The sequence below is a fragment of the Strigops habroptila genome, chromosome 7, assembly GCF_004027225.2.
Source record: "Strigops habroptila isolate Jane chromosome 7, bStrHab1.2.pri, whole genome shotgun sequence".
NCBI classification, from domain to species: domain Eukaryota; kingdom Metazoa; phylum Chordata; class Aves; order Psittaciformes; family Psittacidae; genus Strigops; species Strigops habroptila.
The window spans coordinates 10,161,202-10,189,144 of NC_044283.2; the positions used below are offsets into that span (position 1 = coordinate 10,161,202).

A 27,943-nucleotide genomic window follows, 5' to 3' on the forward strand; every position below is an offset into this window, starting at 1 on the left:
CTTAATCTGTTATGTATGAAGTTACAAATAGATCTTTGAATCCCCCTGTAGGTTGTTCAACAGGTTGCAAGCTGCTAGAAAAATGACAATTTTCTGTGGTGAAAGGCATCGGAAAAGCTCTGCATAAAGGATCAATTTCAGCTGGTGGTGCTCCCAGTTTTATGCAAGTGTCGCACAAGTTTCCAGCAGGCAGATGTAAGTGCTTGGATGTGATTTTCAGCTAAGAGTACTGCAAATGCTCAGATCAAAGTCTTCAGCTTGTTTTTCTGAAGCACTAAACGCTAGCTTGAAAAAATAAGATCCACCTCTGGGGTCTTGATTCCAAACCAAGCTGAAGACTCTTGTTGTCTGGTTTTGCCTTCCTGGTCATTTGCAGTACAAGCCTGGCTTGCTTTACTCCATGAAATGAATGCGACTGTGCAACAAGACTAACAGTACCTGCTGCTGAAAGACAAGTACTAACTCAGCATGAAGGAACTATTTACTCTTCTTTGGAAGGGATTCATTTGAAACAAAAAAAGGTTTCCACAGAAAGCTTATGCCATTCTGAACACCCATATTTGTTCTGTGACTTCAGTTTCACTTTGAAATTAATATCCTTCCCCTGTGCATGCTTTTAATCTGGTAGTTTTGTAGTATATATATTTGCTCAGTCTTCTCCTGCTGTAAAGAAGGTGGCTGTTTGATAGGAAAGGTGTTAGACTGGTGTTTCTGACTAGTTGCATAGAGCTTTTTAGCTGTCCCATTTTTAAAATCTACGCTTATATGCTTTATATGCTTTGTATCAGTATACAGCAACATCAATACAATCAATAACACTTATTTTTTAAAATATATTGAATGTTCATAAGTGATACAGTCTATCTTCTGCCCTCAAGGGTCTAAATGATAAATCTTCAGTCAATACTGTCATACTTTGAATGCATTAAAATTAATTTGTGCCAATGATTCGTCATTTAACCATCTGCTGTACAGTGACTAACACTGTATTAAATCCATAAAGCCAGCCTAGGGGTGGCAGGAAAATGTCTAGGTTAAGCAAGAGGTCCTTGCCTCACCTCTCACACCCCTAACATTGGCCACATTCCTATGGGGCACTCCAGCACTTTCTGCCTCCTGGCTTTCTGTGGAGCATTCCCCCATGGAAACTGGACCTCCATATTTTTCTCTTCCCTTCAAGTGCTTTGGTTAAAATGAAAATCCAATTTAAATTTACTAGTGAAATTTTATCTGGTATTTTTCCTAACACTTATACTGAAATTGAATTTGAATGCAAAGCCAGTTGAACAAACACCTCCCTAATTCATTATGAAACACACTTAAAAATGGTTTTATTAAATTATATGTTATTCCCTGAAAACTGACCAATTCAAAGGAAAGAAATAAACGCAAACATCTAAAAACCCCTTCTATTATGCTATTGAAAGAAAAATGTGCTGTATAAAAAAAGCTGAAGAATTAATTACCATCAAATAAGATGCAGTAGGAGTATTTTTAGAATAATGGACTCTAATTAGTCCATTTCTCGTTGAAATAAATCCGAGGACATCATTAACACATCTTATTCTATTAATTGTAGCTGCTCTGGGTTTGGTGTAAGTGGGTTGTTATCTTGTGACAGTTGCATTGCAAAGAAGAGGAAAAAAAGGGAGTATTTTTATCCGGGGTAGTTGGCTGTATGTCTTCTGGGAGGCGAGGGGAGCAGTAATTACGGGCTTTGAAAGAGGAATTTGAGCATTGTAAGAGGGGTGGGGAAAAGGGGGTGTTTCGGCCCGCTGGCGCCAGGCCCCGCTCCGCGGAGGCAAAGGGCGCAAGGATCCAGTCCGGGCTTTCCCGCCGCCCTCAGCCACCGGGCTGCCTGGGCGGTCAGCGGTAAAGCCCGGAGCGAGATTAGGGCGGCGGAGCGGGGTCGGTGCCTGCCCGGGGTCGCGCCCGAGGAGGTCGACAGGGCGGCCGTCGCGGGGCTGTGGCGCTCCGGGTGCGCCCCTTGCACCTCCCTCTACCAACACCCTGCAGGAAAAATAGTAATAATTAAATAAACCCTAACACCGCAGTAAAATACATGAATAAAGATCGAGTGAAAAGCTTCCTGGGACCCCCTCTCCCTTCAGCCAGAAGCCGCCCCGTCCCCTGCCCCTGCCCGCTCCACTGCCCGGTGGGGCCGGGGGCGCCGGGGAGGGCCGGGCTGCGCTGGCCGCTCGCCCGCGTCGCTCCCTGTGTCTGTGCGGGGACCTAATAAAGCTATTTTGAAAGTGACCCCTGGTCCAGAGCGCGGGGAGAGAGAAGCGAGCCGGGCGCAGCTGTCCGGAATCATGACTGAAGATGACGGATTCCGTGCTGGTGGAGGGTCACGTCAAGTTGAGAGATGGAAAAAAGGTCCCTGCTCGCAGCGCCCCTTCGGCCCGGCCCCGCGGCGGGTTGGGGCCGGGGGTCGCCCACCGACAACCCCCTCCTCAGGAGGGGAGAGAGCCCGTACTTCCCTCCTCCGGCCTTAGCTAACCCTCTCTTTTCCTCTCGTTGCAGTGGAAGAGTAGGTGGCTGGTGCTGCGTAAGCCCTCCCCGGTGGCAGGTAAGAGGGGGCCCGTCCTGGGAGAGGGGAGGCAGGTGCCGGGGTGTCCCTCCCTTCTCCGCCCGCGGTTGAGGGCCCCGAGGGCAGGGAATTCACAGGGCTCCCCTCGATGTTCGCAGCCGCTGGAGATCACCCTCGACGGGGCTCCCCTCAAGCCGTCGCTGCTCTTTCCTCCTCTTTTTTGTCTTATTTAATCAGGGGAGCGGACAGTAAATTATCTGGCAAAGGACCAGGCGGCAAAAAATAGGAGGCGGCTACCGCTGGAGCCCCCCGAAGCCGCGGCGGCCAGTGCCTGGTTGAACATTGTCCCCCGGGCTGCCAGTGGTGCCCGGGTGTCGGGTTTGAGTAGTTTAATACCAGGCGCTGACTACAGCAGGAAAGGTGACTTCTCAAGGCACAGCTTTTCGGTTTTGGATCCCGTTTATTTCTTCAGGGTGATTGGTGGCTGTAAAAAAAGCTGGCATTGAAAGCTCGGTAGGTATTTTTGATCAGTGTTTTGACATAAAATATCACTTCGATTTAAAAATAAAATGACATTTTGAATTAAAAAAAAAAAAAAGAAAAAGACAAAAATCACTTCCCTGCTTCTGAAGGGGAAATTGAAAATGCTATTCCAAGCTGATGTTTTACTGCTGGAGAAGGAAAAGTAGGTTTTAGGTTTCAGGTTTCCCTATCTGTTCCTAACAGAGAAAACATTTGGGCCTGAAAGTATATTTTTCCAGGGCTCCTATACATAGAAAATGTGAATCTGCATTGCTGCAGAATGGATTAAGGCATCTTTTCTAGCTTGTTGCTGGTAGACCAAAGTTTTCTTAGTAATTGAAGGTCTTCAGACCTAACTCTTGTTACTTGAATCATTACAGTTATGTGTTAGTGTCTTAAATGCCTGCGTATCGACTGGCTCTGTTAAACTTCCCTGCGTGAACTGGCATCTATAGATCCTAGAGCTGGTATCCAGACATATGAACGTGGGCCTGGATTTCTACTGTAAGACAAGTTTGAAGGGGGAAGATGAGGGAATTTGCTTTGAAAACTTAATGGCTGGTCCTGTGGCTTATTCCTCAAAGACAGTATTGTATTCTAGCTAAATTAGCTAGATTTAACAGAAAAAGTCCTCAGTGATGTGCTTTTCTCGGTCTGTAAACCATAGCTGTTAGTCCTCCAGACACACAACTGTATTGCAGAATGCTTGAATCTCACAGTTGCAGCTGTTTTTGCTAACAGGTGGATGAAAACAATTGTGAGTCAATGCAGAGCTCTGGTTTAGCTAGCAGAGGGTTCAGTCTTTCGGTCATTTTTCACTTCTTTGGAGGTGTGCCCATCCTTTGCCGAGCTGAGGGCCGCAGGGCACCTTGCCAGGGCTCGGAGCACCACACCCCAGCATTCATCAGATGGTGCATGGGGGGCTTTCTCCCTTGTGGTATGTAGGGCAGCTTAAGCTGTGGATGAAGCAGCTTTGATACTGATCGTTAATTGCACAACCGAGCGGTATGTGATAGGAAGGGGGAAGAGGAGAGCTCTTTTTCTAATTGCAAAAGTTTGGGGAGGCCTCTCCCCTTTTTTCTTCTCTTTTGGGGTTGCTTCTGGAATGTGTTTTCCCAGGGGACCACAGCATTTGAATTGCTCTCTTCCACTGCGTAGTTATAGTGTAATAAACACCTCTAGGAAGGGGTTAAAACCAAATGGTGACACAGGAAAGTATTTTACTTTCAAAAAGGTGTGGCACATAATGGTTATTTAGCAATGGCTACTGTGTAGTATTTAAGTAGGAAACCGGAGCTGACACCAGCAATCTGGCAGTGTAGTCTGCTTGCCATTTAGTAGTTGCGTAATCTGTGAACTACTGTAAGAATTTCATTTGTGCTTCAGTATGTTCTGGTGGAAATACAATGGTGGAAATACAATGACAATAGCCTCTTAGGTCTTTAGTGCTGGTAATGTGAACAGCTACTGTAGTGTAGCTTCTGATGCTCAGAGTTGAGTCAGTCCCACACTCCAGAGACTGTCTGAGAAACCACTGGATTGTTGGAAAGTAAAACAGAGAAGATTTTTCACTTGCCTTCTTATTTCTGAGCCTGCAGATTACTCTTGAAACATGCCTTCAATGTTTTCTCCTTAAAAACAGGGTCTGCAAACTACCCGGGGATGGGGTGGGAAAAGGAAACTGAGTTCTTGCATTCACTTGATTAGACTGACCCTGCAGTTGTAAACCACCTTTGTGCTGAAGCGAAGTACTGAGAAATGTGTTATGTTCTATATTCTGCCTCATCATCTCTGACAGTTTTGCTTCTTTTAGACTGTTTGCTCATGCTTGTGTACAAGGATAAATCTGAACGAGCAAAAGGGCATAAGGAGAGGAGCAGCATGACCTTAGAAGACATCTGTGGCTTGGATCCTGGGCTCCCCTATGAGGGCTTGAATCACACGCTTGCAATCATCTGTCTCTCTCAAGTTGTGATGCTGGGATTTGAGAACAAGGAAACAATGTATGCATGGGATATACGAATCCGCTACAGTTTGGGGGAAGGTAACCTTTGTCTTATCATGCTTTGTTTTTATCTTCCAGGGGGGAAAAAAGGCAAACAAAAACATAGCTAAAATGCAAATAATGAAGTATAGGTAAGGAAAAGACTGTCACTCATTTGAGAGTGAAGAGACTGGTCTTCCCTTTACATCTTAAAGCAGGTCTCCCTTATGATAGGTTTTGGTCATGGTACTGCCCAGTACTGACAGGTAACTATGAGAGCTCTTAGTTTTTGATTTTGGCACTGAAAGTGTGTAGCTTTGAAGCAAAGTGATCAGACTTCTATTTCTGGTCCTGCAATTTACTTAGGGATTTTGACAACAGGTTTCAGAGGGAGCCTGAAGGAGCAGAGTCCTGAGTTGCACTTGACTAGTTTAATCCCAGTTTTCTGAGCTGCCTACTAGGTGTTGTATTTATAATGCTTGTTACTGCTAGTGTCCTCTTTCAGGAAGAGACATCTTGCAATAAGGAGTGTCATCAGACACAGTCTTTCCAGCTAGCTTCACTCTTATGCATCCTTTTATTTTATTTTCTTGGTTAGCAGCTCTAAAAGGTACAGTGGTGAACAAAGACTGATAATAGTGGTAATCCACAGTATCTGTCTTATGTTTGTTTAGTCATAACTAGGGAAGGAGGGTAGGTGTATGGAAGATGCACATTAGCCATCTTAATCATTTGTTACATATGCTTTGCCATCTGTTGCATTTGTGGACTTGTTCCTTTGCAGTACATACATAGAAAGATGGTGGGAATTTTACAGTGATGAAATATAGAAGTATCGCAAGAGAGATGTGGGGATGTACCACTTGGAGCTGTCAAATATGAAGCCTTGCATAAGGGGAAAGGTTAGAGGTAATTTCTGAGCAATACAGGCATGAGTAGCTGGAGCAGTTGGTACACTTTGGTGTAGCTGTGCTGTGTTCTGGTTCTATTTCTTTACTAGATTTAGGATCTACGTGCAGGTAGGTCCGGCTTTTGTGATCTTGCACTGATGCAGTGGTGGGTTAGAGAGAGTATTTAATCTCAATCTGGTTGTGATAGGAGGAAATGCAGAAGCAGCGAAGATGGGCTTTTTTAAAGAAAAATGAGGTAGGAATAGAGTCTATTGGATGATGATATGAAGTAATAATGGAGTGGGAGAGAACATGTGTGGAGGTGAGGAAATGAAGAAATAAGAAACCAATTATAATTGGTTGAATTTGCAATAACTAGTAGAACACTAATTGCAAAAAAGCTTAGGGGAAGGAGGATAGACCAGAGTATAGAAGTTTTTTTCAGGATTTTACTTTTGAGTGCAGGTTCAGTTAGGAGAAAGAAGTCAAAGTAAAGTGAGTCTAGATTAAGAAGAAATAGGAAAGAGTGGAGTCTTAGATGAAGAGAGGATGGTGACTGGTGTTTTTTCTTGAAGCGTAGTAAGGGTGCCTTTGCATGCCTTGGAAGTAAGGTTGCTGGATGATAAAAATAGACCATGGACAGATGACCTCAGAGTCTGGGAAGCAAAACAAAAAAAAAAGGGAAAGGAGTAAATGAGTTGTTCCTGTTCATGAATGAAGACCACAGAATGGATGCATTTGCACTGGTGTTCCTAGTGTTTTCTATCCATTTTTAGCAGATGAGGTGGATGTGATTCCTGGAATAAAAGAGCCAGGATTAGAGAAAACACTGGGATTAAGTGAGTTGAGGTATAGGTCAAGTGCGAGAAGAGTGCTTGAGCCCAAACTCATTCTGAGGAAGTTAGTGTACTGCAGGTCAGTGAATAGCTGTGGAGAGGAAAAGATGAGCTAAAGGAAGTGAGGACCTTAAATAGTACCTTTTGTTTGTGGACATATTCAGCTCTATATCTTATTCATTATTTTTTCAGAGAAGAAGTAGATGGGAAGAACTTTGAAAAAAATTCCAATTTACTAAGAAAGCAGCATATGGCAAAAGCTTCATGTCCAAATCAGGTTTTTTCCTCTACTTTGACTTTAGATTTGCTTATGGTGTTTTTTTTAACAGTGGTCTAGCATCTGAGCTGCAGCTCTTTGTTTTCAGCAGCTGTTGAAACTTGCAACTGATTGTGTGAAGAGTGTACTTCATTCCTCATTTATGAGACAGAAAGAATACTGATGCTTCTGCTCCTGTGGTTTAATTGCCAGTGAAGTACTGAGCAGAGGGGTTGGAAATGATCTTAGATTCCTTACTGAATGTTATTCATCATGATGGTTTTGATACCTTTTTCATAGTTTATGTTTGAGCAGGTTGTGTAACAGCTGTGTGCCCAAAAGGGGACATCGTGTGACTACTGATTTGCTTCCTAGCAGTACTACTGGCAAAGCTGTAAGTAGAGCTGTGGTTAGTTAGATCTATCTCTGTCTCCTTGCACATTTCACTCGAATGACTTTGCGGCTAATTCTGCTGGAGCCTTAGGGAACTTATCTAATGCACGTCATAGATGAGGAATTGACTTACAGCTAAGATGGTAACTAAGAATGCAGCAAGTATTTAGATGAGAAGCAAGACTCGGACCTAGCTGAAATTCATGATGCTTGAAGAAGCATAGGCAAGACACAGGGAAGAGTGGATGTGAGACATGAGACTACCTGGAAGTTTACTGTGTAGATTTCCTGGGCAGGGAGCTGTTTGTATGATCTCTGAAGGATAACTAAAAGATAAATCTATGTGCTTCTTGATAAATGCTCCACCGAAAGCCTCTGACTAAAAATGTTGCAGTCCTGATGCTTCTCTGTGCCAAGACATATTTTTGTTTTTATTATCCAATTACAAGAGGAAAGAAACTAGATGAGTAGTGGAGGTCAAAACAGTTGTTTGAAAATTAAGTGCCTGCTCACTTAAATTGCTCCCTTTGAAACACTGTGAGATTTGAGCCCTTGAAGTGTACCCAATTGCTTATAATTCAGAATGCAACAGCTCTGGAGGACAAGGTGAGAGACCAGCCTAGAGCAGCTGCTGCGTTAGGCAAGGACCCTTACAACATAAGGGATAGTGGAGTTGGGATTTGAACCTGAATTTTGTAAACTTGAATGAGATGGGTATTTCCTTTTATTTTCCAGTCTTTTGAAGTTTAGGCTGTGAAATATAAAGAATTAACTGACATCTAACAGTGCTTATTACCTATGAATCACTTACTTTCCTCGTAATTCTAAATGTCTGGGCATCTACCATTACCAACTCCCAAAAGATTCACAAAGGTGGGAAAATGTAATTTTCCCCCATTTTACTGCTAGGGAAGGAGTGAAGCTGTTTATTAAAGGCTGCAAATGAGTCAGTGACAGAGCTCTGGTTAGAACTTGCCTACTACTTTGCGCCTTGGCTTTTGGGCTCCTTGGGCACTGTGTTACGTGTATGTGTGCATGCACTTAGGAATGGAGAGGCATGGTCTGTTTAGAGGAGGAGACAAAGAAACCCATGTGGTGATGCAAAGATGGAAGAGGTAACTGAAGTGTGGGCTGGATAACTGACTAATTAGAGATACAGAGTAGCCTGAAAGACTTAGGATAAATTAATAATTTTTTTTATATATATATATATAAAAATTTGTTCTTTTCCAGTCCCAAACTGGCATAATAGAGAGTAATGAGCTTATAGCTGCTCATATGGGGCTGTCTGGGCACTGCTTAGAATCTTTATGCTAGAGCCTTGTGGTGGGGGCAGGGGTTGGTCCACATACCACAGCTGAATAGAATGACTTGTATCACATAAGTCATGGTACCGTCCTTCTGTTTTCTATAGTAATCTTCTTTTTCTTCCTTATCTGATAGTTCATAGATTTCAAGTTTTTGTAGCACCTGGCACTAAACTAGAGAGTGGGCCTGCTACCCTGCATTTCTGCAATGACATTCTCGTCCTTGTAAAAGACGTTCCTCCTAGTGTCATGGGGCAATGGAAGCTCTCAGATCTGCGTCGGTATGGAGCTGTCCCAAATGGATTCATCTTTGAAGGGGGTACCAGGTGCGGCTTCTGTAAGTACAAACAGAACATGTCTCCTAAATGTTGTTTGAAACCTTATGTAGGAATGTAAATGTTAGTCTCATTCAAAGTGGAGATTGCAGAACCAGCTGCGCTGCTTTGCCATACAGGCAGCCTCAGGGTCTGTTCTACTGAGCAGATTTCTGCAGGCTTCAACCCTGGTGTTCAGTAAAAATGTGGCTATGTGGAATCCTGATTGAACATTGCCCTGTGGCCCTTCAGGTGTTCAGTCACCTACTGCTATTGGACACAGAGCAAAAATAAGGGGATGAAATTTTATGGTTAGTGTCATGCAAAACATAAAGCAAAATGGTTTAATGTTCAGATTGTTAAATTATGATCAATTATTTTGTTGTTTGCAGAGGGAAAATGATACAGAGCTTTGAGGTTACAGGTGTCATCAAGGCTTTTGTGTAAAGGCAAATGTCTAAATCCCATAGAGGACTTCTAGCTGCTAAAAGTTAGGAACTCTGTCTGTTCCCTTCCCTGTTAGTAGGTTGGTCACTTTATGGGACCATGAGGTTTGTGGGGTCAAAATGAAAGCAAGTAAGCAAGCTGAAGCTAGTTTCTGTAGCCTAGTACTTAAGATATATCTTTAGAGGGGAAGTAATCTCTTGTTCCAATGCCCAGTGTAGGACTCACACTCTCACTTCAGATAAAACAAAAAGCTTTATACAAGAATTGAAAATGAAAGATAATTAGTACCTTGGTATAATATCATATAAATAATTAGAAAACAAGGTTTTAACTTCAAAAGTAGAGTTTGAAGCCATGCTGAATTGATGAACTGTGAGTGCAAGTGGGTATGCAAATTGCCAGTGTAGATGTGAAATTGTTTGACTTGCATACTGAAATGTGGAAATAATGGATTTCTTCAATTACCAAATTCAAAAAGTAGACGGTTTAAGAATCCAAAGATATTCTGCCTTGGGACTTGTGGCAAAATCTGGGGAGGATGGTAAAGAAATTATTTTGACTGTTTTACTCTTGGAGTTTTTATTTTGTCGGTTGAAAATTACAGACTTGAGTTACAAAGATTATAAGTATAGACTTAACTATTCTATCCTGATTCCTGATTTAAGACACTTGTTTTCAATGTGGAAGATTCTGGTTCAAATCTTTCCCTGCCTAATTCAGAGGTTAGGGTTAAAGAAAGGTTTCCACTATTTGAAGGAATGTGTTACAGCCTGTGAGGAAATAAATCAGTTTTCTTCTAAGGTTATTCTGTTTTAGGTAAAAAACAGGTCTCCAGCTGGGCTTTGGGTTATGCTGGTCGACGCTTTCAGCCTGGCACTTCAGCCAGTCTTCAGTCCACTGCACTGTTCACTTATCTGGTCCGTACTTGATCTGTTTGTCAATGAATATATTATAGGAGATGGTGCTGAAATCCTTGCTAAAGTCAGAGAATAATATCTACTGCTTCATTCACCAAACCAGTCACTTTATCAAAGACTGTCAGACTGGTTAGACATTAGCTCCCTTGTGTAAATCTATACTGGCCAGTCCCAGTCAGCACCTTGGAAATGGACTCTTATTTCTATTACTTTCTATTGGTTCAAGTATATCTTTGCCCACATTATTCCTGAGAAGCTCTGAATGCAGAGGATTAGTGAATCAGAGTTTTAAATACCACTGTAATAAATACCATACTAAAAGAAACTGTTGATCTTGTGGTTAAATTGCCTTTCCTCTCCATAAAAAACCCTCCCAAGACCCAAACAGCAGCAGAGCTTACTTTTGGATGTTTCTGTGGTAGAAGCAAGGTCTAAAAGATTATGAAATCTGTTTTAGCTTTCTATTCCTTGCTTCCTCACAAAATTTTCCATAAATATAAAATGTGTGATTATATTTACAATTAGTCGCTCAGTACAGATTTTGTTCAACTCCAGAGGCTTTGGTGCTCAATCCAGGCAGAGGGAAACCATCTGAGATTATGCTAAGATTTCAAACATTAAACTAGGTGCATTTTCAAGACATTTAACACCAGTTTGTTCTTAAATAGGAAAAAGAGCATTTACATTTTGAACTTGTCTTAACATCAAAATTGTACTTCTAGAGATTAGAAAATACTTTCTTCTGCTCCTGACAGCTGCAAATTTGGCTCTCCCTGCCCCCAGCTTCTCTAGCGGCAGCTCAGTCACACATACCATTTGCAAAAAAGCCAGGCATCTGAGCCTAGGAGTCAATCGAAAGGTTTATTTAGAGGAATGGGCTGGGAAAAAGGAGTCTTTCACTTTCCTAAGTTGCTAGCTCAGTTAGAGCGCACTACTCTCAATTAGAGAGAGCAGTTGCCAGGAGAATCTTGACTTGGAGGTTAGTGTGAAACAATTCAAGTAGGGTAATTAAAGGGCATGTTAACATTGTGAGAATTCAGGCTCTCCAATGTTCAAGTACTTCAGGATTAGCTTCCATTAGCAGTTTGAAGCTGGCTCATGTTTTCTAACAGGATCTACTGGAAGAGAGGAACTTGTAGGACCCTTGGTGTCCTTTGAAAGAACAAATGATGCTGCTGCTAGTTGCAGGATGAGCAGGAGTATTTCTGTGATTGTTTTGATAAAATTAGGTGCTTCTTCCTCCCTAAGACTTCTGCAAGTGGCTCTTAAAAGTCATTCTGAAATAGTGGAAGTGGCTACCAGCATATCTGAAAGGGCCAAAGGAGGAAAGGAGTAAACTTGTAAATGAATGGAAATTTATTTGAAACTAAGAAGCAGTAGAGGTGGTTGAACAGGGGCAATGTCTGGAATTTCTTGAAAGATTCTTGGTTGCATAGATTAAAACTTCTGTTAATGTGCTAGTATTTTTCTTTACGTTACTTACGCCTACTGCAGACAACAGACATTTTTATCTTTTTAGTAGTCATGGCCATGTCTTAGCTGGCAATGATAGGAACACCTGCTGTAATTTTCACCTAAGAGCAGCCTGAGATACCTTCTAAAGAGGGTTGCATGAGGTCAGGATTGAGATATACTGATCTGACAACATGATGATTACCATGAACTAAACTGCCATGGTTTGTACTTCTTCTGTAGCTAAAAGACTTCAAGCTCTAGCATTGTCTGGTACCTGTTAGGAGGAATAATTCATGGGAAGGGACTGACTGACTCTTCCTCCCTGCTTTCACATGCAGTACAGAGTTTGAAGGAATAATTGGCAACTTCTCTTGAATGTTCGGGAGACCGTACACTGCTTTACTGCTGACTGCCAGAGGACTGGCTTAGTGTTTCAGCCTTATGCAAGCGGTTGCAGGCTGCTCTTCACCAGGTCTCTTACCCTATGAAGAGAGTGAGTGAGTGAGCTCTTTGGTCTACTAAACAGCTGCATGGTATTAGAGTGATGCATACCATATATTCCTTGGCTCCCAAATGCTTCTGCACCAAATCTCTTCCAACACATGACTGAGATGTCTAATTTCTAGTAAGAAAGCAGAGAAGAAATGTTATTGATGGATTTTATGTATGCTTTTAAAACATAGTTAAGCTTTTCCTATTCATATGTCTTTTGCAAGGACCCCCAAACTTCTTTCTTCCCTTGCAATCTAGTTCTACCTATCAAAACAAGAACGAGAATGTTTCCTGTAAGAGTTGATCAGCAACCGTGGTGGCCATGTGAATAATAGAATCTACAAAGAAATACTTTGTGCGTATGTGTATATTAGATTTGTATCCATGTGCACATGTGCATACACTGTTTGCACTAGTTTACTAGTTTACAAACCCATCACATTTCTTGGGATTTCCAAATGTGTGATAGTTTTTCGCAGAAATCATCCCTTGAGTTAAGCAGCCAGCTTGTATGCACACATTCACTTTTTTGTTTCTATTAAAGTCAAAAGCTTGTATAGCCTCTTAGGAGTTTAAGTAAGACTCTTGGCAATAGTGATAAAAGAACAAAGTGGTCCAGATGCACTCTTTATGACAGAAATATTTAAGCAATGTTCTTTTCCTGAATGGTGACATGGATGTGTAGGGTTCTGCTGAATTATCAAGCCACATAGTATATCATTGTGCTTGAGATATGAATGTCCTCTGTTATGTTGTCTCTATATCTTGCTTAATTATTGTGCATGGAATGGGTGGGTCATGTTCAGAGTCCAGCAAAGCCTTGTGCTGCCCTGCTCCCTCAAGGAAGGCATGGATTCTGGCATCACTATGATTCATGGGGGAGGAGCCATACCATCTAAGATTAGGCAAACTGGTTTCCCTAGACTCCCTCTATTCTGTGGGGGGAGGATAAGGCAGCTCAAAGGAAGAACTGAATTTCAAATCGTTCCTGAATACATGCTTTGCGCTTAGCTTTTTCTAATGCAGTGTTCTCTGACTCTGGCATTTCTTGGGCAGGGGAAATGGGACAAGACTGAGAGTGAGTCACCACCAGAAACATTCATACCTGTCAGACTGCATGATTTCTGTTGTAATCTCCTAGGTCTTTGATCCTGAAGCCAGGATGTGTATATGTGCCATGAGGAAACGTGGGGCAAACTTGTTTTTAAAAACAATACTAAAAACCAATGCCACAGAAGTGCAAAGTTGAGTAGGCTTTACTCTGGTTTACATTTCGTGAGCCTGTGTATGCTCATCTTTTCAACTGCTTAAACATGGCGTAGTGTTTTAATATTTGTCTATTCTAAGTTTCAAGTAATACATGTGAGACCTTGTTCTCTAGAAATAGCCCTTAAGTATAAATTTAACTTCTACCAGACAGTTAAATTTCTAGCAGCTCACCAGATGAAATAAACTGTTTCAAGAACAGGATTTCTGTTTCTTTAGCTGAAGAAGTTTTGATCAATAAGATCTGAAGGGGAATCAAATGTGGTGGAATGACAAATCAAGTTATGAAGATGCTGCTAACAATGTTGGCTTGAACAGATTTAAGCAGAGCAGATGGAGACTGAGATGTGATAGAAATTAAGAATTACAAAAGAGTGTGGACCAGAATATGCTTTTTGTAGGGTGGTCAGTTTGCAGCTTGCTGTTTATATGTAATTTACTAAAAGAATTATTTTGGTTTGTGGTCCACTCTTTATTATCCCCTTTGTTAGAATCCCATAATGCTTTGTCAAGTAGTCAAAAGTGTATCTGTTGCCTAAGTAAAATGTGAATATCCTGTTGAATGTGATGGGGCATAGGTGTGGAAAGTGATAGGGATACAGGCATTCTGGTCAAGACCAGCTTTGCTGCTTTGACTAAAATTGGCAAAAAAACATATGCAACTTGGAATTGGTTAGAGACATGCAGAAGTCAAATTTATGTCCAGATTAGGGGCCCAAATCTCAAAAAAAAAAAAATAAGCAAAAGCTTTCTGCAGGTTTAGGATTTGCTATTGCGGTTTTCTGGTGTGCATGGGTGGTCTTTTGCCTGATGTTTTAAGTTTTTTTTTGTTTCCTCATATGAATAATATTTGGACTGGCAATTCTCAAAGTGTTCTGTGGAGCACTTCTAGTCTTGTGCGTTGTCCATGTAGCTATATATCATGAAGCTCAGAACTTGTTTGTTTACTTAGTGATTCTCATTCTAATTTTGCTTGGGGCTATTCTTAATGAATGGAAAGCAAAATATCAGAATAGAGCAAAGGGTAAAGATCTGTTGACAACCTGTGGAGTTGTGTTACGTTCTGTTAATAATAGACACATAGGATTTGGTCTAGGAAAATTTATACTATAATCCAGCAATATAATCAAATCCTAATTCATTGGGATATAAAAAGCTGCTCTCAGTTAAAATTGGGTAATAGTAAAAATACCTTGGTTCGTTTTGATAAAGACCCTGTAAGTATCCCTGACTCTTGCATAGGTAAGATTTGTTCTACTAAATTTTAGCAGTAAAGAAGAATAAAAGACCCAGATGGCTGTTAAGAATATGGCTTGTATTTTGGCATTGCTCTAAGTGCCTGAATCTCAGAAAATTAGTGTAAAAGATTAGGTAGCTATTGAATTTATATGCGTGTTTGTGATATATTGTATGTGTGCTGATCTGAATTTTTTCTTTGTATTTCTTTTATTTGGATAACATCTTGTTGATGTCTTTTCATGCTTGCACTTAATACTCTGCTATACTATAAATAGCTTCATCTAAATATATTTCTAATGTATCCAAGTGAAAAACACATATTTATATTGTGCTTTCTTGCAGGGGCTGGTGTTTTTTTCCTTTCTTGTGCTGAAGGAGAGCAGATCAGCTTTCTATTCGACTGTATCGTCCGTGGCATCTCCCCGACGAAGGGCCCTTTTGGTTTGCGTCCAGTCCTACCAGGTTAATATAGGAAGTATAGAGTAACCGAGCAAAGTAGGAACTTGCCATGTCTAGCACTTTATTGCTGTGGTTGTAAGAACAGCTTGCAGACACTAAGGGTGTAGAAAGTGCAAAGTGGTTTTCATTCTGAAATGTCACAGTACGGATTTATCAGTTGAATGTACCCAGTCCCCCCCTGCTGCTCTGGCTCATTCATATTCCTGGTGATATTGTTAACTCTAGCCTTCTCTTATTTAGCAGTACTAAAATATGGCAATTTGGATTGAGAGGAACCCTAAACTCTAGTTTTAAATGTACACAGTTCAACTTGGATCCATGTCTGCATTACTATTTTGATATTTTAATGGAAAACTAACTTCTAGGGCATTTTGAGTTCATCTGAAATGTTTAGAACTAAGTCCTGCCAACCTCAGAAACCTTTGTCAGGCATCCACATCACATTTCAGTTTTGCAGCTTGAGCTTCTTTTCTGATGTGCAAGGACTAAATTCCTTTTCCTATTTCATGGTAAATGCTGCATGTGCTGTAATGTTTAGAGGGGGAATTAGGTGGCATCATAGTAAGTCCTGTTGCTTTTTGACTTGAGCAAATGAAGAAATATAATATTGAGTCAGAATGACTGTGTCAAAGAGGGCAAGAATGTTGAAATGAGAGTATAGGAAAATATCTGTGAATTGGCGGTGGGATATAGTGGGAATAGGCAGCAAGAATGGTGAAGGATGAGGTGGGATTTGTGGGAAATACTTATAGTTTTTGTTTAAGTGTTAGGCAGTTAATAGGTGTTTGTCAGGGTTTTATTACTGTTATAAGATGAAGATAGTTGCAGGAAGGAATATCATGGAAAAAATCAGATCTAGATGCAAAACTTGTGAATATAATTATGAAAAGTTAGTGAACATAAATGCAAGGCTCAGTTAATCTCTTCTTTCCATTAGCCGTAACACTGAAGTAAATAAAGTAAGCATAATAGTCAGTAAAACCTCATTCTTATGTGATGATCTGTGCTTGTGTTCAAGTAAGTGAAGTGTTAAAAAAACAAGCAACAAAAGCCCAACAACAGAAACCTAAAGAAGCAGTGCAGGTACTTAAACCTCTGCTATCGAACACATATTTTTCTGCATATCTGAAAGTGTATTACATATATACAACTCCTAAGTCTTTCATTTAACAAAAATTTGTCTAGAAAAATTAAGCCTACAAGCAACTACTCTGTTGTCTTTTTTTATTATTATTTTTAAAATTTTAGTTTTAGATGTCATGTTCTTTGAAAAATCTTTTTTTAGAGACATGTAGAAATAAATCTGCTTTCACATCTTAGTTATCAGCTTTGGCATTTGTGAGTTGTCATACATAGCCACATACTACATTCCCTTTCCTCCATTAAGAACTCTGACCTCACTAAAGTGCATAAAGTGGATGTTGAATATCCTGGGGGTGATTTGGTGGTTTTTGTAAAGGAAGACCTCTTTTCTGAGGTCTCTTGTCTTCTGTTCTTGATGGACTTGCCACTAAAATGAGGTGACGATGGACTCAGCCACTTGATTTCACTTTGTTTCCCTGAACAGGAGCAATATTCTGTAGGGAACAGTGCTCACATTCTTGCAGACTCCTTTTTCCAAGCTACTTTGACCTCTCTAACTTACATTTCCTTGTATCTTTACCCTTGTCTCCCCTAGTTTGTTGTTACCTCCATGTACATGTCCCTTCACAGAAAATTTGTATTTTTTATGTTCTCCTTCATTTATTAATCCCATGCAGAAGCTTGCACAGAGCTGTTAAAGGCATATGCACATGTACAATAATACTGAATCATCCATAAAGTAATTTTCATTGCCAAGTATGCCGTTACACAGAAAGTGGTGTGTTGCTTGAAAAGGTCAGGTCTCTACCAGCTACATACTGTATCTGGCAAGAGTACTGAAATTCACCTAACCTTTTGAAAGGGTTAGTTATTAAATAGATTAACCATCTGCACACCTCTGGTAACTACATCAAAACTCAGTGTTATTCATACTGACTGCAGTGCAGAATGCTACACACCCTCAACTGGGCTTTATAGATGCAGTGTTCTGCTTTTGTGTAATTTAAAAGCTTTTGTAGGAAGCAGCCTTCTCTCCACAGTTTGCTGTTTGAATTTGGCTTCTTGCTGTTGCCTGTACCTTTCCAATTTAAACATGAAATATGCTTGAGTATCTTTTATGCAGTTGTACAGAGAAAAGAATGTAATGTGATGAAAAAAGTCACATTGATGATGTTCTTGGACACCAATGCTCATAGCACAATTATAACCTAGAGAGGTTATGCAGTCAATATCTGCTTAGTCTGTCTTTGAAAGAAGGGTAATGAATGAATCCAGTAGCTTCATGTACAAACCATATGGTTAAGTGGAGTGCTGAAATATTTAAGTGTTAGCATGAAATTAATATGAAATGTCGAGACTGGTTTGAAGAAGACTGAAAAAATGACCAATTTCCTTACTTTTAATTGCCAAAGTGATTCTTTAAACAAATGTAAAATGCACAATATCCAAAAGGAGTTTGTAAGCTGCATGTGCAAGGAATGTTTACTCAAGTAAAATATTGACGTCTCTTCTCGATTGTAGTTTGGAAAAATATACCTTACTCCCTTAAAAGCTTGGTGTAACATAGATATATGAATACTATATGTATTTTATTATGTAATCTATAAGATATGTAATGAAAATGCTGTGCAGTGGAACTCAAACTTGACTGACCATTGCAAGCTATCAAAATCTGGTCTAGTCTCTCACAGCTGACCTGCTTTGAGCAACAGGTTAGACTAGAGAACTCCTGAGATCTCCTCCAACCTGAATTATTTTCTGACTTTTTGGAAATGGTATAAAATTATAATGAATATTCTCATGATAAAAAGATTTCTATTATGTGTATTACATCTAAAAATGGAAAAGAATATTAGATGTTTTACAGTATTTTACTGTGTAGTACTTATTTTGGGAGTTCATTAATTCTGCCAGATTTTGCCAAAATACTCCTGTAGGCAGCACCATTAGCAGATTGGAGGTTTTTGTTTGTTAAAGGCTGCGTGATCAGGTCTCAAATTTAAGACATATGGCATTGAGTGGGAATGCAAAGGTAGTGTAGGTATCTGTAGATGTTTTTAGGTAGTGTAGTGTTTAAATTAAGGACTCCAATGAGTGACAGGATGTCTTTGGATGACTTGTTTTCCCCAGCTACTAGTTGGAAGATATTTGCTGTAATTGACTGCTTGCATAGTCTCTTTTTCTTTTGAGAAGATATTTAGAAACCAGACCAGAGAATTTCATGTTCTTGACAGAAGTCTAGATATTGGCGTAGTAAAGAACACTGATTGCATGGCTTGTAATCTGTACTGAATTTGCATGTGTATTATATGATAAATGTTTGTGTTATCAGATGTGTGTTGAATTCCATCTTTTGACTAGCAAAATTAGTCTTGAACACCAAACATGAACACAGCAAAGGCCCAACAGCTGATCAGTGATATTTTTGATCAGTGGGCAGAGCAGTGTTCTCTAAATTTAGGGCTACTGGATAGTCTAGTCCTCAGGCTGGAAAGACGCCAAGTGTAATCATGGTAGTCGGGCAACCCCAGGCACTGCTACAGGCTGGGCAGAGAAGAGATTCAGAGCAGCCCTGCAGAAAAGGACTTGGGGGTGTTGGTTGACGAGAAGCTTAACATGAGCCGGCAGTGTGCGCTTGCAGCCCAGAAAGCCAACCGTATCCTGGGCTGCATCAAAAGAAGCGTGACCAGCAGGTCGAAGGAGGTGATCCTGCCCCTCTACTCTGCTCTCGTGAGACCTCACTTGGAGTACTGCGTACAGTTCTGGTGTCCTCAACATAAAAAGGACATGGAGCTGTTGGAGCGAGTCCAGAGGAGGGCCACGAGGATGATAAGAGGGCTGGAGCACCTCCCGTATGAAGACAGGCTGAGAAAGTTGGGGCTGTTCAGCCTGGAGAAGAGAAGGCTGCGTGGTGACCTCATAGCAGCCTTCCAGTATCTGAAGGGGGTCTACAAGGATGCTGGGGAGGGACTCTTCCTTAGGGACTGTAGTGGTAGGACAAGGGGTAATGGGTTCAAACTTAAACAGGGGAAGTTTAGATTAGATATAAGGAAGAAGTTCTTTACAGTGAGGGTGGTGAAGCACTGGAATGGGTTGCCCAGGGAGGTTGTGGATGCTCCATCCCTGGCGGTGTTCAAGGCCAGGTTGGACAGAGCCTTGAGCCACATGGTTTAGGGCAAGGTGTCCCTGCCCATGGCAGGGGGGTTGGAACTAGATGATCTTAAGGTCCTTTCCAACCCTTACGATTCTATGATTCTATGATTCTAGTCTGGATGCTCTCTCTTAATTTTGGAAGCTTTTTCAGGCTGCTTTGTGACTGACTGGAGAGTGCTGCTTGCTGAGGATCTATCTGATGCTCTTTCTTTTTGTTGAAGCTTGATACACCTTTGGCCATTGCAAGACAGCTCTGTGGCTGCCTTCTGCAGTATCTGTACCAAGTGGATCCTTCTCAAACTTTTAGGACATCTTTTCATTCCTCCATCTTTCAAGGTGTGGAGATGTTAGCATGAAGGTGAGGGTCCAGGCCTGATTTGCAAATGTGCCTACAGTTCAAAGGTAGAAAGAAAGAAAGAAAGAAAGAAAGGACAGATGTTCAGCCTAACTTATCTCACTTTGCTTAATGAAGTAATTAACCCATGTTGCATTTTAAAGATGCATATGATCAAGCATATCTTAGGTGGCTGCTGACTTAACTTAGTACAACACATTTTTTCCTGACAGGTGCTTACTAAACAACGCTGGTGCTTTGAATTACTGTGACACTTTATTTGTATGTTACCAAAGTATCCAAAATCTCCCACGATGAGCAGCTGATGTGGCTATAATGAATATCCACCAACGTAATATAAAAATAAAATCACCATCAGAGTCATTTTAAGTCCAGCCAAATTTGATGTAATCTTTCCCCTTTGCTCCCAAAGCAGCAAACCTTTAAGAAGATTTCAGTGAATGCCTCACATGAAGGATTTTTCTTCATAGGAAGGGGTCCATTTTTGTTTGGAAAATGATAAAACACTTTCTTAATTGAAAGAGCTGAGTGAATCTTACTGCCTAGATTCCATGGGAGTAAATCGCGTTACAGGATACATTTGTTAAGAGTTTGGGAAATGAGGGTACTAATTGCTCTTGGAGTTGGAGCTACTGCAGGATGTTGTGTAGGAAGAAGCTGTCTGAACTTCCTTGGACAGCTGTCTTGGTACCAGTCATGTTGTTTCTGTCCTCCTGAGTTAGTAATATAGTTAATTATTATGCAGTTATTTAGAGGCTTTGTATTGTGCATGCATAAGGTATAGGATGATGCCAACAAGTCCAACTTTACCATTGAAAAATCCCTCACTTTTATAATTTTTTAGGCCATATTTCTACTCTCATATGACAGGAGGACATAGGTTGTGTGCCCTCCAGTAAAGATTGGTCTCTAAAAAGTGGCTGCCAGTGACTTCAGTTCTTAGTCTGATCTTGTAGCAGAACCTCCTGATTAGTGCTTGGTAGTCTGTAACCAAAAATACTGTTATAAGAGTCTGCTGCTTCTGGGAAATAGTATCGTGTGTGTTCTCCAGAGGGGTCTTGCTCATTAGCGGAGAAGGTTAAAGGCAAACCAAAGGTTTCAGAAAGGACCGTTCAGAAAGGACTGAAGGACAATTATTTTTAATATCTGCCTAAGACTTAAAGTCTATATGTGTTTGGCAGGTTTTGAAACTGTTTCTCTAGATATTTCCTAGTTCTTGTTGAGAAAGGGTTTTTCTAATCAATATTCCACAAAACTGGGCAATGGGAGGTCACAGCACATAACTATGGGCCTAATTTTATATCCACCTTTTATACATAGACAATCCCTAAGGGTAAGTTTGACTAAAATTTATCAGTCCTGTTGGACAGGCAGTATGCCTAGAGATTACATGTTGTTGGGTGAAATCTGTTCTGTAGCTGTGTAGCTAATAGGGAATTTGTCTTCTAGAAGCAATTGAACATGTGAAATATGAACTTACTGATTTCTTCAATTTCCCTTCTACCTTCCCATCTTGTATTTTATTACAGGCCATTTTTGCAAGATCAGATGTTTGACAAGGTTTTTTTAGTTATATCTTTTGCTGTCTGTAAGATGGATATCAGTTATTAAAAAATCAATAGTTGTGTATGTGCCCAAGTAATGTTATTAAAATCTATATTTATCAAGTAATCATATTCTGAGGAAAGTGGCAGGATCTTTCCTACTGACAGTTCTTTTCTTTGGGAAGGGTTAGTGTCTGTTGCATCTTGGTTTGACTAATTTGTTGATCTGTTATGCCAACTTTCTATTCAAAGTGCTTGTAGAACATATTTGTTGAACATTTTTGGACATAAGGGCATTTAACTTGATACAGCAGAGTAACTGGAACAGAGGACATTAAAAAGTAGATTCTAGCAGCAGCCTGTAATGCTGTATGCTTGAGTGGATCCTTGCATGGACCTGTCTGGGTTGCACCACAGGTGCTGGTGGCCAAGTTGTGTATTTTTCTTTGGCAAAGGTCCATATGGAAACATTGGGGGTTTTGTTTGAGTAAGCTTACACAGTTTTGTTTGAGTAAGTTACACAGGTTTGAACTAGTCAATGTTTATTTTGAATTGTATTGCAGTGGAAATAGGAATGAAGACCTAACAACATAATCCATATCAAGAAGTCCTCTTTTCTGTTCTTCCGTTTTGGAAGGTGTCAGACACTGAAATCAAGCACTGTTTGAGCTGGGGCACACAGAGGTCACAGACTATGTTTGTCACATGCATTGTTGCCTTGTCCCTGTTAGAACATCTTTGATTTCCAACACATGCTGTTATAGGAGGACTGTGTGTATGTCTGGCTTGTCCTGCTCATCTTACCCAGATTGCTGACTGCTAAAGATGGAAATCCCCTCTACATGTGAAAGAAAGTTCAGCATTGTCACTTCTGTTCCTGTGACGCACTTGGATCTAGCCAGAGCAGATTAGAAAGTGAAATACAGTTAGGGAGCAGAGTTGTGTCAGCTTGTTTCTCAGGTAGGTAACAATTTAGGGACTCCCATGGAGCTTCAGCTCACTTGGCAGTGCTCCTTCCCCTGATTGTGAGCTTGATTTGATTGCTGTGTTGACAACATCAAACCCAAGTATTTTAAAACTGAAAGACCTGGGATGAAAATGAATTTTTCTTTCGTAATTTCAACTCTTTCTTGTCTTACTAACTCAACCGCAGCAATGTATAGCCCTTTTCAGGCTTTTTTCCCCTCTTATTAAATGATTCAATGATTAAACGTTTTTGTGGTATGCTGCTCAGTTGATCAGATATACAAGAGGAGCAGTTGTGAGGAAGCTAATCTGTTTTATCTGTCATTAATCACTTTAATTAATAAGAGCTACTGAAACTCCTGATGATGAACAAGTTAGCAGACCATATCCTTTGCCACTGCTGAACATGACACACTTGTCAGTGCTGTTTGAAGAAATCTGTAAGATTTCTCTTGGGATAATGATTATTATTGTTTTCAACATCTGGTTTTATTGTTGTGCCTGGCTAGAAACAAAATTGTTTAGAGAACACTGGTCTGTTTTACTGGTGAAAGTACTTCCACATTCTGTATAACTTTTGGTCTTTCTATTGGAATAGAGTGAGCCGCCTTCAGTGGTTTCAGCTGGAATGGCAAACTCACTGAAACGCATGGGGAAAATCCCTGATAGTATGCTTTGGGAGTGGTTTTTATAATTTTAACTTTTTTTGTATTGAACATGAAGACAGAGAACCACCAGGTTGCTTTTTTCGTATCTGACTTCTGAACTTCGTGACCTTCTGAACATCAAACTTGAAAGCAATGTCATTGTAAATAGGTGATGTGAATTGGAAGGTATCATATGGTTTAACCATTATAACTCTTGAGTTTATGATGTAGATTTGTAAATTTGTGAGATGAAAAATTTGGTCTTTCTTGATGATAAAATTCCCAAGGAGTTCAGTGAAGTCAGGACATATTTTACAGGTCACATACTAGTTTTCAACTCCTTTAGACCTGCTGGATGCTCATGTTCTTGTAGCTATTGCCTTTGGTGCTGTGCTCTTCAGGGTCCTGTCTCTGGTGATAACTCTTACAGACATTGGGCATAATCTTTGAAAGTGTCTTTGGCACTTAAAATTATAACTTATTATGTAGCATTTCTCCAGGATGTGCTTGAAAGCAGATTGTCCCATACATTTTCCGATCAGCATTATCCCTTCCTCTGGCAGGAGATCAAGCATGAGAACATAAGAATAGCTAACATTCTTATCTGACATAAGAATGTCTTTTTTTCCCCCCTTTTCTGCTTTTTTTGTATTTTCTATGTTTCTTCTCTTTTATTTACTTATCTTCTATTTCTTTTTAAAGATCCAAGTCCAAATCCAGCCTATTCAGAGGAAAGATTGGCTCATGAAGCTTTGCAGTTAGAAAAGCGCTTGAGCTTGCTGTCCCATACAAGTCGCCAGGGCAGCGGAGGTAAGAAATATCTTTAATTGAATAAAAATAAATGGTGTTCCTTCCTCCCCAGGCTTTAGAAATGAGCATATGTATATAATTATAAAAAGGTAAGCTTAAAAGAAAAATAATAGAAAATGGTCAAGATATTTGATTTGGCTGCTGTTGCTTGTGGGACGGTTCTTTAGCAGAATTGTCTAAAGTCCATTGATGTAGATTGGAGTTTTTTAACTGAGAAGAGTGAGTTTTGGATCAAATGTTATTAAAACAGGAAAATCCCTTAGTATGCTGAATCTTACTGAATTTGTGCATGTGTAGCTTTAAAAGAACATTCTGTGTCAAGTTCGATACCTGCTTAAGTATACTGGACTCACTCCAGCTTGAGAGATGGACTGACTTATGTAGTTCACACATCAGGCTTACAGCAGATTTTGTTGTGAAACCTAGGACTCCCGTGCTTTGATTCTAAGTGCTACTATTCTTGCTCTTTGTGGTGCTGTCTGTGCATGTTCCTTCTGGAGTCATTTATATATCAAAGTAGAATTGGTGTCGAGCACTGGATTTGTAAAAGGACCTATGCCCTGTACTTCTATTTGAATTATTTAAAGCAGAAGTTATATCCTCAAAACATCTGCTTTGCTTTTGACTCTAAAGCCTATGAACATGAAAATGGCCCTGTGAAGATCCTCAGGCACTTTCTTATGTGCCTCTATACACGTCCATGGCTACTTCAGTCTTGACCCTGCTATATAATGTAGTTTGTGACTAAATTACACTGAGACTTCTTGAGGTTTTTCTTGGTTAGGACATAACTACTAGACTTGACTAGATCGATGGAAAACAAATGAGACTTGATAGAGAAGCATGTTTGTTTGGTTTTGTTTGTTTGTTTGGGTTTTTTAATTGTTTGGATTTTTGGTTGGTTGGTTGCTGTGGTTTTTTTTAATTCAGTCACTTTGGTTAGAAAACATGGCCCAATTTCGAATACATTCTCCTAGAATGTTGTAATCCTCAGAGAATGAGGAATCCTAGAGTAAGTTTTTCATATTCTGTTCTTTGAGTTTCACATAGGAAAATTAAATATTTGTGTTTGTGGGATATATCATAACAACAAGACTGTCCCTGTAGGTTTGGTGGGAAGACATTTGCCTGAATCTGGAGACCTAGGTTCTGCCACTGCCTTGGAGAGAGAACATCTAGCTCTACAGAATTAGAGCATTTTCTTCAAGACTGGGGTGGGGGGTGGGCGCTTCCCTTCCAGAGTTCTAAAGTGCCTGAAATCTTTTTCTAAGAGAAGTGATATCAAATAAATTCAACAATCTTATTTTTTAAAATAAAAATAGATGTTTTTGTAAGCAAAACAACTTTTATTTAATGATTATATTTCTTCTTCTGGGCATGTTTCTGAGACCTACACTAATATTTTTGTAACTTGTGCCTTCTCTTTAGAAAGATGTATGATTTAATCTCAGAAGTTACATTCACACAGGGGTCACAAACCAGTGTCATGTAATGGGCACTGGGGGAAAAGAAAGAATTAGATTTCATGGGATAAACATTACTATTGTGTGACTGTATGTATCAAGAATTACTCCATGAAGAGCAGGAAAATTGTTCTAAACTTTTTCCTCAACAACTGTGAATAGAAATAGCCTAGTAACTCCAGAAGCTCAGGTCACAGTTTGTAGTGGTCCCTTCCCTTTCCACTCCATCTGGCAACTTACTGCCCAAGGTTTAAAATTAATAAAATGAATTAAAATTAATACTTACAAAATGATCCTGCTGTCAGCCCTTGTGTACATGTTGGCTTAAGAAGGAAGAAAATAACATTGTAGACTGTGTCTGTTGCTACAAGAAAGTGGGTTTTTGTTTGTTTCTGTGTACATGTTTGTGTGATGTTTGCCTTTTGTCCTTATGCCCTTTCATGCTGATGTTTAACATTTTTCTTTCATAGTCTGTCTTGGATAGCAACAGTTACCTGTAGAAGTATCCTCCTTGCAAATATCAGTGAGAAAAAAAAAGCAAACCCTTGCAATATATGCACAAATGACTCATGGGCCATCCTTTTGTATGTAAAAAAAAAAAAATAATAATAGTAGTGTTCTCATTTTTGTTCATTACAGTGATGTATAGTTATGTTTTGGTATGGATATTATGGATAAGTACAGTGTAGGAGAGCTCAGAGGAGAGAACAGGACAGTCTTAAGTTTGATTTCATTTTTGTAGTCTCTAACATTCACTTTGATGTCATTCAGATAAGATTTAAATAGAGAAAATAAAGTACAAATAAGATAATAAATTGGTTGATACAGCTCAAATATAAACATGAAAATGTCTTATATGGATTTGCATTACAGTAACAAGGTTTTCTTCAGAACATGCTCAGCTATTCTGAGCATGGGACTTTGTGACTGTTCCCTGTGATTTAAGATAGGAGTATCTAAAATAAAACCAATTAATTGTACGGAAGCAAAATAGGGTTTAAAAGGGGAGAACTTGGTGCCTAAACTCTAAAAATTTAGCCCTGAATGCATTATGTTCCACAATCTGGTAGGGTTATGGCAAGGTTACATACTATTTTCATTTTTCCTTTGGGGATAGGAATTAGTGCAGGAATTGTGGCTTTCTGACAGAAGTTCCCCTTACAAAAAGCAGATGGAATATCAGGGTCCTTTCTGTTTGTGCATGCTTGCCATGCGTCAGTCTGTCGATTGTGTTTTAAACTGAGACTGATGTGTTTTCTGTTTTTCTAGGAGACGAGAGAAGTCTTTCAAGCTCATCTTCAGATACCAGCCACTCAGATGTTAGTGTTGGGAGCAGGTTGACAATTTGGCCTGAACAGTCTTCAGCCAGCACCTCTCAAGAGAGTCATGGACTCGCAGCTGCAAAGGGCATTCATCTTGGGGAAGAAAAGACACTTCTAGAAGGAGCACGTGGCACCACTAAACCACCTCCAAAGCCCCTCCGATCCAGACAGCTACAGGAAATAGGTCGCCAGAGTTCTTCTGACAGTGGGATAGCTACTGGTAGTCACTCTTCTTATTCTGGAAGCTTCTCCTCCTATGCTGGGAGCTTGGACATTTGCCATGGTGATGAGTTTGGATCATTGCTAAGCTTGCCATTGAACTTTCCTTCGGATCAGAGTTTATGTACTTGTCCTCACAGTGAGCCCCAAAGAGGTGCAGGGTCAGAGTATCAGGTTCCCAGCTCTCTCAGACATATTTATGATATACCCAGGAGTGTGTTACAGGCAGCTTCTAAAGATGTGCAACCGAAAAGCGCGGATTCCACGCTATCCAAGGACCAGGCTCTGTTGCCTCAAGGTGCTAGTGACCCAAAACTGCTGCCACCACACTTGGAAGCAGGGAGGGTACCTGAGCACAGCCAGGACAGAAGGAGGCCTTCATCCTTACTGGCAGAAAGCAGCAAGGACTCAAGTGATGAGACCTATGTGGATTTTGTCTCGAGGTGGTCAGACACAAAACCACAAGGACAGGTGTCAGACTCCAAAAGTAGTGAGTTGTCACCTCCTGGTGGGCCCTCAGCTGACCCCTGTGACACATGTAGCCCCCATCTCGGGATGACAAGAGCTCTTTTTTCAGCTTGTCCAATCTGTGGTGGACTGAAGGTAAATACCTAACACTGAGCAGATGCTAATGAGCCTTTCTTAATATAGCATGATTAATTTAAAATGACTTAAGTTATAGGTTATAAGTACTATTGTTTCCTTTATAATTTGAACAGTTAATAACTTTTGTGTTGTTTATGCTTAAGTTGAGAGGCTTAGCCATACGGTTTCCTCAAAATCTCTGCCTGATCAAGAAAACACCAAACCATATAGGCCATCAATCATTACTTTTAAACTGGTCAGTTTTGGCTTTGCGTTTATGAGAGTGGCTTATAATGACAGAGATAGAAGCTTTACAGGCACTGAGAGGGTTGGATTTGTCATATAATAGTAATCTAGCATGAAGAACATTGATCTGCCTTGCTTCTGGTATTTCAAAAGAAGGAAGGTCAGATAGTATGTGCTGCTCTTTCTTAAGGTGACCACAGTGCATATTTTTATTGATGTTTTTGTTTTCTTTATCATTGTATT

The 27,943-nt window shown here is 40.2% G+C and overlaps 1 protein-coding gene across 4 annotated transcripts in view; it reads left to right on the plus strand.

Annotated features, from left to right (window-relative positions):
- The first annotated feature begins 2,263 nt into the window (after positions 1–2,263).
- DOK7 (docking protein 7) overlaps positions 2,264–27,943 on the plus strand; it is a 64,205-nt gene continuing 38,525 nt past the window's right edge. For 2 of the 4 annotated variants that reach the window (XM_030491640.1, XM_030491643.1), the window contains exons 1-7: positions 2,264–2,376; positions 2,524–2,569; positions 4,851–5,096; positions 8,855–9,055; positions 15,191–15,310; positions 23,758–23,865; positions 26,598–27,472. In XM_030491640.1, coding sequence (XP_030347500.1) covers positions 2,323–2,376; positions 2,524–2,569; positions 4,851–5,096; positions 8,855–9,055; positions 15,191–15,310; positions 23,758–23,865; positions 26,598–27,472 — 1,650 coding nt within the window. In that variant the 5' untranslated portion in view covers positions 2,264–2,322. Of the gene's footprint in view, positions 2,377–2,523; positions 2,570–2,909; positions 3,044–4,850; positions 5,097–8,854; positions 9,056–15,190; positions 15,311–23,757; positions 23,866–26,597; positions 27,473–27,943 lie in introns of those variants that run through there. The other 2 variants (XM_030491641.2, XM_030491642.1) reach the window with 2 other exon arrangements.